The 16153-nt window shown below is 40.3% G+C and overlaps 1 protein-coding gene across 2 annotated transcripts in view; it reads left to right on the top strand.

The window, feature by feature from the left end:
- Positions 1-16153, top strand: part of ube3c (ubiquitin protein ligase E3C) — a 167314-nt gene that overhangs the window by 23091 nt on the left and 128070 nt on the right. For both annotated transcript variants that reach the window (XM_072576214.1, XM_072576212.1), the window contains exons 6-8: positions 103-218; positions 7384-7541; positions 9117-9279. In XM_072576214.1, the coding sequence (XP_072432315.1) occupies positions 103-218; positions 7384-7541; positions 9117-9279 (437 nt within the window). The remainder of the gene's footprint in view (positions 1-102; positions 219-7383; positions 7542-9116; positions 9280-16153) is intronic.

Here is a 16153-nt window from a genome sequence, read left to right as displayed (position 1 = left end):
TGTAATGGAAATTGAGTGTTAAATATCACAATAAGACTGGTATTTTTTCTCTCCATTCTCTGCAAGATCTAAATTAACTTGAGTTTCCTTTTTTTGTTTCAGACATGGATGTGTCAAAATTTGGTGAAGCATAGTGCTCAATATGTGCAGCAGTTAGCTGATTGTAACAAAGACACATGTTTGTATCAAATAAAATGTTTATTGGGTTTGTGTTGCAGGTAAGCTTTTTTATGGCATACTCCGTCTATGATGTGTGATATGAATGGCATTGGAATTAAGAACTTGAAGGAACTAGAGTTGTTTATAAAAATGGGATACTTCTATGGAAACCAGTCTAAGTTAATTTTTTTCTGCCATTTGCAACTTAACTAGAAAAGTTACAGTTTAAAATGGCAGATCAAGGGATTTTATGAATGTGTTATGAAGTTTTATATCCATGTTACAGTAGTTTCATGGTTCTGCTGTACTGGCAAGTTTGCACTTGTCATTGTTGCACTTAGTGATTAGCACCCTTTGACAGGGGAATCAATGAAATACTAATCCTGTGAGGATGGGAACTTCATGATGAAACCCTTTGCTTGCTGCAGTTGCTTCCCCTGTAGTGTTTGTCAGCTATTTCTAGAACCAGTATAAGTTGCTGCATTGCCTTAGACTTTGAAATTTGAAAAAAAATCCACTTTTTAAATTTGAAATACCTCCGCATACCAGGTGTTTTGCAATCCAGAAAATAAAGGAATATAATATGGGAAAATTGACATTGTATCATTTGGCAGAAAGAATAGATAAGAAATGAATACTAATTAAATGGAGAATCACAATAAGCTAGCCATACAGGTTCAGCAGGCAACAGAAGGCAAATGCAATGTTCTACTTCCATTCAAAGGGAATGGAGTATAAAACTGGGAGGTTTTGTTAAAAATATACGAAGTACTAAAATACTATGAACAGTTTTAGTCACCTCTATCTGAGAGTAGATCTACAGTCTAGAGAAGCTTCACAGGATTGAACCTCGGTAAGTAGGCACTCTGTTATGTGAAGAAGTTGCATAGGTTGGCGTTTAGAAGAATGAGGGGAGGTCTTATTGAAATGTGCAGGATTCTTAGGTGCTTGACAGGGTAAATGCTAAGAAGTTGTTTCTCCTCATGGAGGAATCGCAGACCAGAGAGCATACCCTTGAGAGTAAGGGGTTGCGAAGTTAGGACAGTGATGAGACATTTCTCCTCTCAGGGTTATAAAACTGGAACTCATTGCTACAGAGGGCATTCGAGACTGAGTCATTAAGTATTTTCAAGGCTGAGGTGGATTTATAATCTGTAAGGGAATCATGGATTATGGGAATAAGTTAGGAAAATGTAGGTAGGAATCGTAATATCAGCTATAATCTCATTTGCATAGCCGACCTGGTGGGCCAAATCCCTTATTCTTTATTTTATGGCAATGACTTGTTGTCCAGCTTTTGTTGATCCCACTGAGTAATGTTGTTAGGGATAGGGCATCGTAGTCTATGTTTTGGGATAATTTTTCCTTGTGTTTTTGGGCTTTCCTCATCTTTGTTTCTGTGGTCAAAACTTAATAGTCCCCACACCCTATAGTATTAGTAGTCTGATGACACTATCAGAAATTTGATTTTGCATTATTAGAGCAGCACCATGTTTACCTACATTATGGGGATTTCATTAGGACGAGCCAAACCTGTGATCTCAACTGCCTTGAAGGTCATCTCCTTCCTTTTCCTACAGCTGTATCTCCCCATGAAGACTGGGCTCAACTGAGCGTGGTAATGTCATTTTGGAGTCTTGAAAGCTCATGAAATAAGAATGCAGTGCTTTGTTCCAGCAGGTTCGTCTTGGAGATTATGGGCTAGTTTAGTTTAAGTCAGCAAAGACAAGTGGACAAATGAGTCTGTTTCTGTATTGTATGACTGTGTAATATCTGTCAGTGTTCCAAGTTGCGAAGTATAGGTTTATTTTTCTTTGACCGCAATGGTGGTGATCACCCTTTTGGACCATCTTGTTGTCTCTGGTTCCCCAGCTAGGAGAAGGAGAGACATCCTAATTTTCAAGCACTTCTTAGGTCCATCCCTATTTGAGGTGAGCAGAGGGCATTTTTGAAAAGTACTGCTTAGTCCAGTATGCTACTGTCCAAAGACGCAAGTGTCCAATGACCTTAATGCATCTGTTGCTTGGGTGTAGGCTTTTGATGATGAGGTGCGCCAAGGTCCATGGTTCAGCGCCAATTCGCTATTACCCCACTGTGTATCTTCAAGACTTGACTGATGGACCCCAGTAGAAGATTGAACCCAACGCACTTTCATATTTGGGAGCCCAGGTGTCCTCATTGACTTCACAATTTTGACAAGTTGATGATCAGATTTCAATAATGTGTTGAACTGCAATGACTGAAACCACCTTTGTTTTTAAACTTACGCAAGCACTGTGGGTGTCACTGACTGGCTAGCATTGATTGCCTCAGTGATAGTGAGCTGCCTTCTTGAACCACTATAGTCCATGTCCTGTTGGTTGGACCACAGTGCCCTTGGGAAAGGCGTTCCAAGATTTTGAGCCAGCAGCAGTGAAGATGATACATTTCCAAGTAAGGGTCGTGAGTGGGTTGCAACTGGTGGCATTCTCATGAATCTACTGTCCTTATCCTACAAGATGGAAGTGGTCATGGGTTTGGAAGGTGGTGTCTGAGGATCTTTGAATTCTGCAGTGCATCTTGTAGATAGTACACACTGTTGCTATTGAGTGTCAGTGGTGGAGGGAGTGGATGCTGTGGATTTGATGTCAATTAAGCAAGCTCTTTTGTCCTGGATGGTGTCTAGCTTCTTGATTATTATTGGAGCTGCACCATCCATCATGATTGAAGAGTGAAGCAGACCCGGTGGGCTGAATAACCAAATTCTGCTCCTGCATTTTATGGTGTTATGAAACCAATTTATGCTTCCGCTGTATTGCTGGGTCAACATCCTGGATCTCCCCCCTTGACAGCTGTTAGTATCACATTGTGTCAATGATAGTGACTCAGGGAAGTGGTTCTCCATGATCTTTAACAATGTGCTGCCCTTGCTCATGATGGAGACGTGTTAAGAATTGAGTATTGAAAAAAAATACATGATATACTGCTTATTTAGCCTTGTTATCTATAAAGGATCTGCTAACTTCTGATGTTGTTTTGTGCAGTTTTTTTGTTTTACCTTCTCTGCCTTTCGTCTGTGTTTTAAAAATGGGGATGTGAACTGTTCATAGTATTTGACCAGCAAATTGCTGGAAGCCAGTGCCATAGTTTCACTTAACCTCAGATTGGTTTCTGCATGAACTACTCAGCTCCTGGCCTTACTACAGCCTGATCCAAATATGGACAAAAGAGCAGCACTCCAGAGATGTTGAAAATGACTAACCTTGACACCAAGGCAACATTTGACCGAAAGCAGTATCAAGGAGCCCATGCAAATCCAGAATGAGTTGGAATCTGCCGAATGTTGTCTGGTGGTTGGTGCCATACCTAACACGATCTTTGGGTAGTCCACCATTTCAGCTGAAGACATCACCACAGGTGCAGTGCCCTCAGCATCCATCTTCAGCTGCTTTGTTAATGACTTTCCCTCCATTGTAAAGTGTGAAGTTAGGATGTTCACTGTTTACACAGGTGATGTTCAGCAACATTTACAGCTTCTCTGATACTTAATTAATCTGTCCTCATATGCAGCCAGACCTCGACAGCAGTCCGGCTTAAGCTGAATAATGGCAAAGAACGTTCATGCCACCGAAGTACCAGGTATTGGTCATCTCCAACAAGAGAGAATCTAATCAAAGCTCTTGGATATTGAACGACATTCGCATCACTGAATCTCCCATGATCAATTTCGCGGGTTGGAATTGACCAGAAACTGAACTGGACCAGCCAAATGTGGTGATGAGAGCAGATCAGAAGCTGAGCATTCCACGAGGAATAATTCCATTCCTCATCTCTACAGCCTGTCCACCATCTACAAGGTGCAAGGAAGGAATGTGATGGAGTACTCTACACTTGCCTGGATGAGTGCAGCTCTTAAAACACTGAAAAAGATTGACACTATCAAGGATAAAGCAGCCCACTTGGTTGCCACCCTGTCCAAAGCCTTCAACGTTGATATACAGTAGAAATAGTGTATACTATCTACAAGATGCACAGAAGCAACTTACCAAGACTCCTTTGACAGCACCTTCCAAACTATTGATGCCTACGATGGAGAAGGACAAGTGCTGCAGCTGCCTGTGAACATCGGTTCCTGCGCATTCTCGTCCATACCAAGCATTGTCCTGCCATATATTGCGACTGCTTCATTGTCTCTGTTTGCAAATCCTGGAGCAGCCTTACCTGCACAGAATGTACCTTTATTCCATTACTGCAGTGGTTCAGGAAACAGCCTCACCACCAACACAAGGCAGTTAGGCAAGGTCAATATATACTGGCCCAGCCAGTGACACTTGCATTCTGCGGCTGAATAAAAACTTAATGTGAAAATGAAGGGATTTCTTCTCTAGTTTCCTCATACCTTCTACAATATGAATGCAAGGTGGTAAGATAAAAATATCCATAGTTTGAGCAGCCCATTTAAATATTGTTGTCCAGTTTCACCTTTTGAAAATTAGTCCTTGAGTTGATGGGTTGTTGATGTCTTGAACCTTTTTCAGAGCTGCAAATCAATCCCCTATGGTGAAAACCATTACTTTCGTCAAATTAACTGCTCATTATTCATTTCTTAGCTGCTATAAATCTTTTGACAAAATTTTAGAAAGTTGAGAATAAGTGACCATTATTGGAGATTATTATTATTAATGTCATTTAATAAGAAGGTAAAAATAATATTACTGAGGACGGATGCATCTTCTGGGCCAGATAGCTTTTGTTCCAGTCTCTTAATGGAAGCAGATGAGAACTTGGCAATTGCTGTAGTAATCTTCAGAGTTATTTTGAGTGGGGTCTGTTCTTTTTGAGAAAGTTATCCCCGCTATTGAAAAAGGTGACGGAGAAAAACTCTGAAATTGAAGATGATTCAGCCTAATTTTTTTTTGGAGGGTGGGTATATTTCAAGAATCTGTAATTGAAGATTGGATGACTGAGAATGTTGAAATATTTAGCTGATCAGAGAGGAAGCAAGCATGTAAAAAAAAAAGTCATGCTTGACAGCCGTGTTGTGAACTTTGTGCAATTTTGTACTACAGGGCTGTGTGTAAGCTCAGTCTTTCAGCATATTTCAGATAGAGATTGATACTTTGATTAGCAGTGGCTATGGTTATGGGATAGTATCAAAGGTATCGAAGATATGATCAGTCTTGATCATATTGAAAGCAAGGCAATCTTAGTGATCTAAATGTTGTACTGCTTTTCCTATTTCCTCCTCAGCCTCCCGTACTTTTAGAATGGTTGTCACTTAACAGGTGACTGACACCTTTTAAGTAGTGCCCTCATGGCAGCATTCCTTTGTCCTATCATAAAAATTAATGGGTTTCTATTCAGGTAATGTCTGCCTATAATATGCATTACCTCTCGAAACATTTTCTTGGTGATAAGAAATTGAAGATATATATGCTGTTGGATATCATTTGTTATTTTGAGACTTGCCACCCTCTGTTTGCTGTGAAGGTATTAAAATCCCATATTCAATAGAATTCTTACTAAAATGCATATTATTCTAGTTGAAAGACCTAATCACTAGTTTGAAGGGACTTGCCAATGCTTGGTCGTGGAGTCATACAGCACGGAAACAGGCCCTTTGGCCCAATTTGCCCATGCTGACTGGGTTTCCTAAACTGACCAGTCCCATTTACCTGCATTTGGCCCATATCTCTCTCAACCTTTTCTATCCATCTACCTATACAAATGTCTTTAAAATTTTGTATTTGTACCTGCCTCTACCACTTGCTCTGGCATTTCATTTCATAAAATTGGTATGAGTTAAGTAAAAATGAACAAACAGTGCAGTGTCTCTTTATTCAGTCTTAAATTAAGTACAGAAATTATAAAACTAGTTTATATCTGAAATCTGTACAGAAAGATCCATGAAACCAGTGTATAAATGCAACTGTTGTGCAGAGATAGTGAAGCACTTTTACAAAATACAGGAGGATGTACTCTTTATATGCTCAGAGGTAACGAGCAGAACAAATGACCGTACTCCAAAATTAATTGCAGAACTTCATTCACAAGTTTTTAGAGCTCAAGGCAATTGTTGGACTTGTATGTAATTTGACTTTGATAAAAAGTGGCTCCTTTTTAAAAGATTATTCATTTAATAACAACATGAAAAGAACTAAGTTGGTTCACAGCAGCAAGTTGGAAGCTCTCTCAATTATTTGACAAAGAGGCACGGTTGACTTTTGTCTTAAGTGCTTTGTATTGGTACAGCTGATAAATTTGAACTGCTCAAGAGTTTACACTCAGACACTCTTCTAGCCACCGGACTATTCAATCATGGCCATTTTCATAGTAATAGCTCTGTAATTGAAATGCAGGCCCTTAGTTTTGCATGTGTGGCATGTTGCACCAGTCTGATTAAAATGCAGCTACATTACTACAGACAAAAATGGGAATGAACTGGAATTCAATGTTGGGGAGCAATTCATGCAAATTTTTACAAAGCCCTAGTTAGATCACCTGCACACTGATCAGTTCTAGGAAATACACCTAAGTGATATGAGCAAATGCAGGGTAAAGCTCAGTTGGTCGGATGGCTAGTTTGCATTTGCAGAGTAATGTGAACAGAGTGGGTTCACTTCCACATTCGACTGAAATCACCATGAAGGTCCTGCTTTGTTGACCTTGCCTGAGGCATAGTGACCCACTGCTTAAACCACCATCAGTTGTGTCTTTCTAACTTAGAGCAGTGCTGTGGTCTGGTAGGACTGTGGTAACTTCAGGGTAAATTTAGACCAAGAATTATTTGAGCTACACGAAAAGATTACACAAATTAGTGTTGTATTCCCTAGAGTTGAGAATTGTGAGGATCTGATCCTGGCTTTTTGGGGTATTGAGAGAAATTAAGGTACAGCAGGATGACTTGTGCTGTTTCAAAACCTAGGATGCGAAGGCATTGTCTATAAGGAAAAGCTTTCAGGAAATACTTTGAAATGCAGATGGTAGTTTAGAGGTTCAGACCTCTGACAAATTGAATTTGCAACTTGAGAATGTGTGGTAGTTTTCTGTCAACCAAAGATAGTTATGGACATAGAATGAAGGTGAGTATGTGGAGTTAGGATGCAAATTAGTTGTGACTGCAATGAATGGCAAAATGGGTCAAGTGGCCTACTCCTGTTTCTGGTGGATCAAATCACATACTTTCGAAAATATTATTTGATTATTTTAAATTCTTCAAGGATCAGACTTATTTTTGTTTCATAGGTTACTGAAGAACTGTGACAATGAAAGTTTGAACGTTACTGTGCCTTTGAGGATGATTGAGACCTTTTCCTCAGAAAAAACATATATGCCCGTTGTACAGGATGCCAATATTGTAGCATCATTGATTGAACAAATATTGCACTATATGATTCAGAAAGGTTAGTGACTTCTAATAACATGATAGAAGTCTTTTCAGACTATGTTTTAAAAGTGCATAAAACTGCTCGTATCCTCTTACTAGGTTTCAATGATGTAAATAATTTTTGTAACTTAGTCTTGCTTTCTGATTTTGGTTTTCAACATTTATCCATAGAATACAGACTTAGCTACCTAATGGCGCAAAACATGCCAGTGTTATCATTTAAATGTAATCTGTGGTGATAATAATTCTGTCTATCATTTGTCTTGTTGGTCTGACCTGCTTGTTTGTATATTATAAGTGTCATTTTTGTTTTTTAAAAAAAAAATTGCAGTTGTGCCAGATTTGATTTATAAGTGTGCTCTCCTAAACAAGCTTTCAATTGCCTAAACTAGGCAACATTTATTCTTGAACTTTAGAGCCCCGATGTTCGCAATGGCAAATATCTTGTAGTCAGCTTCCCATACATTTTGAGCAAAAAAACCAAAGTTATATTTCAAATATGCATGTTTTCTAAATGATCATGTTTTTGGAAAGGTTATTTTCGACGCAGTAATAGAATCTCCTATCGGTTATATTGATGGAAAACACTTAAACCGCTGATTGTTTTCCACTGTGTGCTTTCCAAATGATGTACAAATTCCCAATGTGTAGATATTTGAAATTGTTAGGGACTGCCTATCAGCGTATATTGTATATTGTGAGGATATTTGGTATATGGTTGAACATTCATTTTTGAATAGGAACCTAATAAATTTAAAATCCGGTCGATTTGCCAATCTTTGTGTTCAAATTCCCATTGTTTCTTGATGAGCACATTTCTAACAATTGGAGCATAGCTTCATAACATTTTTAGGTGTTTATTTTTGCTGATTGTTCTTTCTCAACCCAGTCTACCAAAGCCTTGACCTAATCTCTGCATCTGTTTTCTTGCCTAATTGTCAATCCATATTAAGAAATAATAGCAACCAAAATTGGCAAGTCCCAACAAGAAGATTTATAATGATTCTCTTGAAACATTTTGGGCTTCCAGGAGCAAGATACATTTTTTAACTAATTAAGATTGGAGTTGAACGTGGGTACCTAAAGGGGCTAAATTTAAAATTGGTCAGGTATGATGGTTTATATTTTCCAAGTGTCTGTCTTGATCTTAAACAATTGACTTACCATATGTAATGTTCCATTTTTGTGAATTGCATTTATTGTACTGAGTCCTAAGTTAGGTTTTGTTCCAGCCAGAAATAAGTCTGAATTTGGGAAAAATGGAGCTTCAAGTATCCCGATTATCGACTGTTTGCTTGGAGAAAGTTAGGGCTGAATTGCACTTCATCTTGATTGGCAATATGTTAACAAATGCCCATTTAATTTCTTCTAAGTGTGCTGAGTATGCCAGAAGGATTAGGACTTGGGTAAGAATTTAATGGCTTGTGGCACAGAACCTGAGGTCAACATAATACATGTATTGTTGATTTATTGTTGACAGCAACAGATTTCTTGGGGAATAAAGTATTTAGTTCCTATTAACAAATTAAAGGGAATTATACAATGTCTTTTTTTGGCTAGACTTGTTAACGCATCTTTTATTTTATTGCAGGTTACTACAAATCACTTTACATGTTAATTAATCATAGGCTTCCATCAAGTTTAGAATATTCTGATGTTTCACGAATTTCACATGTACCGCTTGCAGTTACACTCTTGGAGAATTTCCTGAAGCCATTGCACTTTCAGTATGCCTCCTGCCCAGAAGGTTCAAGGTAAGAACAAGTTCAATTATGAAAATTTCAAATAAAGAATCAACTTGATGCTCGCTTGAGACAAGTTTGAATTATGAATGCTGAGGCTATGTTGCCAGAGGATAGCACATTGATGCTGCAGTGTCATGTTCTATGGTACACAGTTGTCTATTGGTGGCTCTTATTTCACATTATGTTGTGTTTAATTTTGTAACTATGCAAATCACTGGAATGCTGAAGTCAACCTGCTTGCTTTTCCACTGAGGTAATTAGTAATAATAATTTGTTTTCATCTGTTTTACCTGTAAGAGCAAGCAATGCATTAACTTCATTAGCATCAATTTATTCTGTAAGGTGGTGAATTATTAAAAATTCATTTATTGGGCATGGGCATCATTGGCAAGGCCAGCACTTTTTTTTTTAAACCCACCCTTAATTAACCTTATGAAGGTGATGAGCTAACTGCCTTCATGAACCACTGCAGTACATATGTTGTGGATGCATCCACAATGTTGTTAAAATGGATGGTTCAGGGCTTTGTCCCAGTCGCAGAATGGTGATATAGTTCCAAGGCAGGATGATGTGTGACTCAGAAAATTGCCCCTGGTGGTATTCTCATGTATCTGCTGCCCTTGTCCTTCTAGCTGGTAGAAATCATGTAGTTGGTGCACACTGCTGCCACTATGTTGCATTGGAGTGAGTCAATTTTAGCGTTGGATGGGATGCAAGCTAAGCATTCTTTTTAACCCTAAATAGTGTTGAACTTTGAGTGTTATTGGAGTAGCACCAATCCAGGGAAGTAGAGAATATGCAGGAGCGTATAAATAAAGAAGCAGGAGAAGGCACTTGACCACTTGATTGAATCTGCTCCAGTAGACACAAGCATCATGATTGATGTGACTACTCCATAACCCCACCTACTCTGAGTAACCTTTCACTTAATGCAAATCTGTTGAACTTTGCCTTAAAAATATTAAAAGACTTTGGTTCTATTTCCTTTTGAGAGTTGCAAAGGCACTCAACCTTATGAGAAAATTACTACATTCCTGTTTTAAATGAGTGATTCTTATCTTTAAACAGTGACCTGTGTTTCTCCTTAATTGTTTTTGCGTCGATCTCCAAGGTCTGTGCAGCGGTAGCTTCTAGAACTGGAGCTCAGTGTGTTGACATGCTGATTGCCAATGTGCAGAACCTCTGAGCAACTGTGTACTTTAGATGGAATGTTGACATTGACCCCTAGTTCTAGATTCTCCCACCAGAGAAAACATCCTTTCCACATCCACCTTGTCAACATCTCTCAGGCTCTTGCATTGCTCGATAAAGTTGCCTCTTGCTCTTCTAAACTCCAGCAGATATCAGCTTAATCTGTCCAAAATTTCCCCATAACTCACTGCTTTTGGGTATGACTGTAGTAAAATTCCCTGATCTGCTTCCAATGCATTTATGTATGTCCTTCATCTTTAGGACATATGCTGTGCAAACCATTCCAAATCCTGGCCATTGCCCATCCAACTGCAATCTCACTACTTCTGATTTCAATTTCTTTTGCAGTCAATAATGTTTGCTGATATGCATAATTACTTGATGTATTCACAGGCGATTCATACTCATAGGGCATCCACATCTGTCTAGACCTGAGACTGCAATCTATTACCATGGCAATAATATGCTTCTTTTTCATTCTTCCTGCCAGAGTAGAGAACTTCAGCTTCCCACATTATACTTCACTTGTCAGATCTTACCTATTCACTTAATGTATTTTCATTCCTCTGAAATCTTAATATGTCCTGTCTAAAAATTAGTTTCCTACCTGTCTTAGAATCATTAGAATAATCAACTGAGGGAAAGCTATGCCTGAAAAATTTGAGTTCTCTGAGGAAATACGAGCAAGGCAGATAAAGATGATGCAATGGGCTTTTGATGAACTACCACAGGTATGGTCACTTAATAAAATTTGAAAGTGGAGTCGCAGGTAGATAGGATAGTGAAGAAGGTGTTTGGTAGAGTCCTAGTGATGTACAGCATGGAAACAGACTCTTTGGTCCAACCTGTCCATGCTGACCAGATATCCCAACCCAATCGAGTCCCACCTGCCAGCACCCGGCCCATATCCCTCCAAACCCTTCCTATTCATATACCCATCCAAATGTCTCTTAAATGTTGCAATTGTACCAGCCTCCACCATCTCCTCGAGCAGTTCATTCCGTACACATACCACCCTCTGCATGAAAACATTGCCCCTGAGGTCTCTCTTATTTCTTTCCCCTCTCACCCTAAACCTATGCCCTCTAGTTCTGGACTCCCCCTCCCCAGGGAAAAGACTTTGTCTATTTATCCTATCCTTGCCCCTCATAATTTTGTAAACCTCTATAAGGTCACCCCTCAGCCTCCGATGCTCCAGGGAAAACAGCCCCAGCCTGTTCAGCCTCTCCCTACAGCTCAAATCCTCCAACCCTGGCAACATCCTTGTAAATCTTTTCTGAACCCTTTCAAGTTTCACAACATCTTTCCGATAGGAAGGAGACCAGAATTGCATGCATTATTCCAACAGTGGCCTAACCAATGTCCTGTACAGCCGCAACATTACCTCCCAACTTCTGTACTCAATACTCTGACCAATAAAGGAAAGCATACCAAACGCCGCCTTCACTATCCTATCTACCCGCGAATCCACTTTCAAGGAGCTATGAACCTGCACTCCAAGGTCTCTTTGTTCAGCAACACTTCCTAGGACCTTACCATTAAGTGTATAAGTCCTGCTGAAATTTGCTTTCCCAAAATGCAGCACCTTGCATTTATCTGAATTAAACTCTATCTGCCACTTCTCAGCCTATTGGCCCATCTGGTCCAGATCCTGTTGTAATCTGAGGTAGCCCTCTTCACTGTCCACTACACCTTCAATTTTGGTGTCATCTGCAAACTTACTAACTGTACCCCTTATGCTTGTATTCAAATCATTTATGTAAATTACAAAAAGTAGAGGACCCAGCACCAATCTTTGTGGCACTCCACTGGTCACAGGCCTCCACCTGAAAAACAACCCTCCCACCACCACCCTCTGTCTTCTACCTTTGAGCCAGTTCTGTATTCAAATAGCTAGTTCTCCCTGTATTCTGTGAGATCTAACCTTGCTAATCAGTCTCCCTTACTGAAGTCCACATAGATCACATCTACTCCTCTGCCCTCATCAATCTTCTTTGTTACTTCTTCAAAAAACTCAGTCAAGTTTGTGAGAAATGGTTTCCCACGCGTAGAGCCATGTTGACTATCCCTGATCAGTCCTTGCCTTTCCAAATACATGTACATCCTATCCCTCAAGATTCCCTCCAACAACTTGCCCACCACCGAGGTCAGGCTCATCGGTCTGTAGTTCCTGGCTTGTCTTTCCTGCCCTTCTTAAAGAGTGGCACCACGTTTGCCAACCTCCAGTCTTCCGGCACCTCACCTTTGACTATCGATGATACAAATATCTCAGCAAGAGGCCTAGCAATCACTTCTCTAGCTTCCCACAGAGTTCTCAGGTACACCTGATCAGGTCCTGGGGATTTATCCACCTTTAACCGTTTCAAGACATCCAGCACTTCCTCCTCTGTAATCTGCACATTTTGCAAGATGTCACCATCTATTTCCCTACAGTCTACATCTTCCATATCCTTTTCCACAGTAAAGATTGATACAAAATACTCACTTCGTATCTCCCCCATTTTCTGTGGCTCCACACAAAGGCCGCCTTGCTGATCTTTGAGGGACCCTATTCTCTCCCTAGTTACCCTTTTGTCCTTAATATATTTGTTAAAACCCTTTGTATTCTCCTTAATTCTATTTGCCAAAGCTATCTCATGTCCCCTGTTTGCCCTCCTGATTTCCCTCTTCTGCCTATGTACTCTTCTAAGGATTCACTCTATCTATCCTGTCTATACCTGACATATGCTTCCTTCTTTTTCTTAACCAAACCTTCACTTTCTTTAGTCATCCAGCATTCCCTATACCTACTAGCCTTCCCTTTCACCCTGACAGGAATATACTTTCTCTGGATTCTTGTTATCTCATTTCTGAAGGCTTCCTATTTTCCAGCCGCCCCTTTACCTGCGAACATCTGCCCCCAATCAGCTTTCGAAAGTTCTTGCCTAATACAGTCAAAATTGGCCATTCTCCAATTTCGAACTTCAACTTTTTAGATCTGGTCTATCCTTTTCCATCACTATTTTAAAACAAATAGAATTGTAGTCGCTGGTTCCAAAGTGCTCTCCCACTGACACCTCAGTCACCTACTCTACCTTATTTCCCAAGAGCAGGTCAAATTTTGCACCTTCTCTGCTAGGTACATCCACATACTGAATCAGAAAATTGTCTTGTACACACTTAACAAATTCCTCTCCATCTAAACCTTTGATACTATGGCAGTCCCAGTCTATGTTTGGAAAGTTAAAATCCCCTACCATAACCACCCTATTATTCTTATTGATAGCTGAGATCTCCTTACAGGTTTGTTTCTCAATTTCTCCCAGGCTATTAGGGGGTCTATAATATAATCCCAGTAAGGTGATCATCCCTTTCATATTTCTCAGTTCCAACCAAATAACTTCCCTGGATGTATTTCTGGGAATATCCTCCCTCAGCACAGCTGTAATGCTATCCCTTATCAAAAATGCTACTCCTCCTCCTTTCTTGCCTCCCTTTCTATCCTTCCCGTAGCATTTGTATCCTGGAACATTAAGCTGCCAGTCCTGTTGAGTCATGAGCCACATTTTTGTAATTGTTATAATATCCCAGTCCCATGTTCCTAATCATGCCCTGAGTTCATCTGCCTTCCCTGTTAGGCCCCTTGCATTGAAATAAATGCAGTTTAATTAATAAGTCCTACCTTGTCCCTGCCTGTCCTGACTGTTTGACTCACTTCTGTTCTCAACTGTACCAGTTTCAGATTGATCTCTTTCCTCACTATCTCCCTGGGTTCCCCCCCACCTTACTAGTTTAAATGCTCCCAAGCAGTTCTAGCAAACCTCCCTGCCAGTATATTAGTCCCCTTTCAATTTAGGTGCAATCCGTCCTTCTTGTACAGGTCACTTCTACCCCAAAAGAGATTCCAATGATCCAAACATGTGAATCCTTCTCCCATATACCAGCTCCTCAGCCATGCATTCATCTGCTCTATTCTTCTATTCCTGCCCTCACTAGCTTGTAGAACTGGGAGTAGTCCAGATATTACACCCTTTGAGGACCTCCTTTTTAAATTCCTGCCTAACTCTCTGTAATCTCCCTTCAGAATCTCAACCTTCTCCCTTCCTATATCGTTGGTTCCAATGTGGGCAGTGACCTCTTGCTGGCCCCTCTCCCCTGTGAGAACATTCTGCACCTCTGAGACATCCTTGATCCTGGTACCAGGGACACAACACCATTCTGCGTTTTCTCTGTTGGCCACAGAAATGTCTGTCTGTACCTCTGACTACAGAATCCCCTAACACAATTGATCTTTTAGAAGCCGACGTACCCCTCGTTGCATTAGAGCCAGTCTCAATACCAGAAACTTGTCTGTCCGTGTTACGTTCCCCTGAGAATCCATCACCCCCTTCGTTTTCCAAAACTGTACCTGTTTGAAATGAGTATATCCACAAAAGACGCCTGCCCCAGCTGTCTACCCCTCTTACCCTTCCTGGAGTTGAACCATCTATGCGACTGTATCTGAGACATTTTCCCCCTTCCTATAACTGCCATTCATCGCACACTATTGCTGTTGCAAATTCCTCATCGCTTCTATCTGTCTCTCCAACCGATCCACTCGATCTGATAAGATTAGCATCCAACAGTATATATGGCAGATATAATCCGCAGTCACCCTTAAACTCTCTTTAAACTCCCACATCTGACAAGAAGCACATATTACTGCAAAGGCCATTTTTGTTCCTTCACAATCTACAACCCCAGTAAATAACACCATCTTATTCTTCTGCAAAACACTGCACCAGGTTAAATTAATAGTTATGGCTTATATTTTAAGTTTAATCAAGAGACTTATCTCTAAAAACACATAAATAAGAAAGAACCCACTGTACTCGGTAATGCAGCCTTTCTCTTGGACAGACTTAAAACAACAATGAACTTATCTGATTCTGTGTTGCGAACTTTGCCCAAACCGCTTCCTCCAAGATTAGTTTTGAAATTCACTGTTAATTTTCCTAGATGCACTCCGATGTCCAGTGACACATGAATTCAAAAACAGCAACACGCTTTCGTTTATTGGTCAGAGCGTTGACTACAGGAGTTGAGAGGTCATGTTGTGGTTGTACAAGACATTGATTAGGCCACTTCTGGAATATACAGTGCAATTCTGGTCTCCTTCCTACCAGAAGGATGTTGTGAAACCTGAAAAGGTTCAGAAAAGATTTACAAGAATGTTGCCAAGGTTGGAGGATTTGAGCTACAGGGAGAGGTTGAACAGGCTGGGGCTGTTTTCCCTGGAGCGTCAGAGGCTGAGGAGTGACCTTATAGAGGTTTATAAAATCATGTGGGGCATGAATAGGATAAATAGACAAGGTCTTTCCCCTGGGGTCGGGGAGTCCAGAACTAGAGGGCATAGGTTTAGGGTGAGAGCAGAAAGATGTAAAAGAGACCTAAGGGGCAACTTTCTCAATCGGAGGGTAGTATGTGTATGGAATAAGGTGCCAGAGTATGTGGTGGATGCTGGTTCAATTGCAACATGAAAAAGGCATTTGGATGGGTATATGAATAGGAAGGGTTTGGAGGGGTATGGGCCGGGTGCTGGCAGGTGGGACTAGGTTGGTTTGGGATATCTGGTCGGCATGGACGAGTTGGACCAAAGGGTCTGTTTTAGTGCTGTACATCTTTATGATTCTGTGACTGTTTGACTCTATGGCGCCTATGATGTTGGGATAGT

This window comes from Chiloscyllium punctatum, chromosome 8 (assembly GCF_047496795.1).
Source record: "Chiloscyllium punctatum isolate Juve2018m chromosome 8, sChiPun1.3, whole genome shotgun sequence".
NCBI classification, from domain to species: Eukaryota; Metazoa; Chordata; class Chondrichthyes; order Orectolobiformes; family Hemiscylliidae; genus Chiloscyllium; species Chiloscyllium punctatum.
The sequence above is the reverse complement of the archived record's forward strand: the minus strand, read 5'-3'. Positions and strand labels throughout refer to the sequence as shown.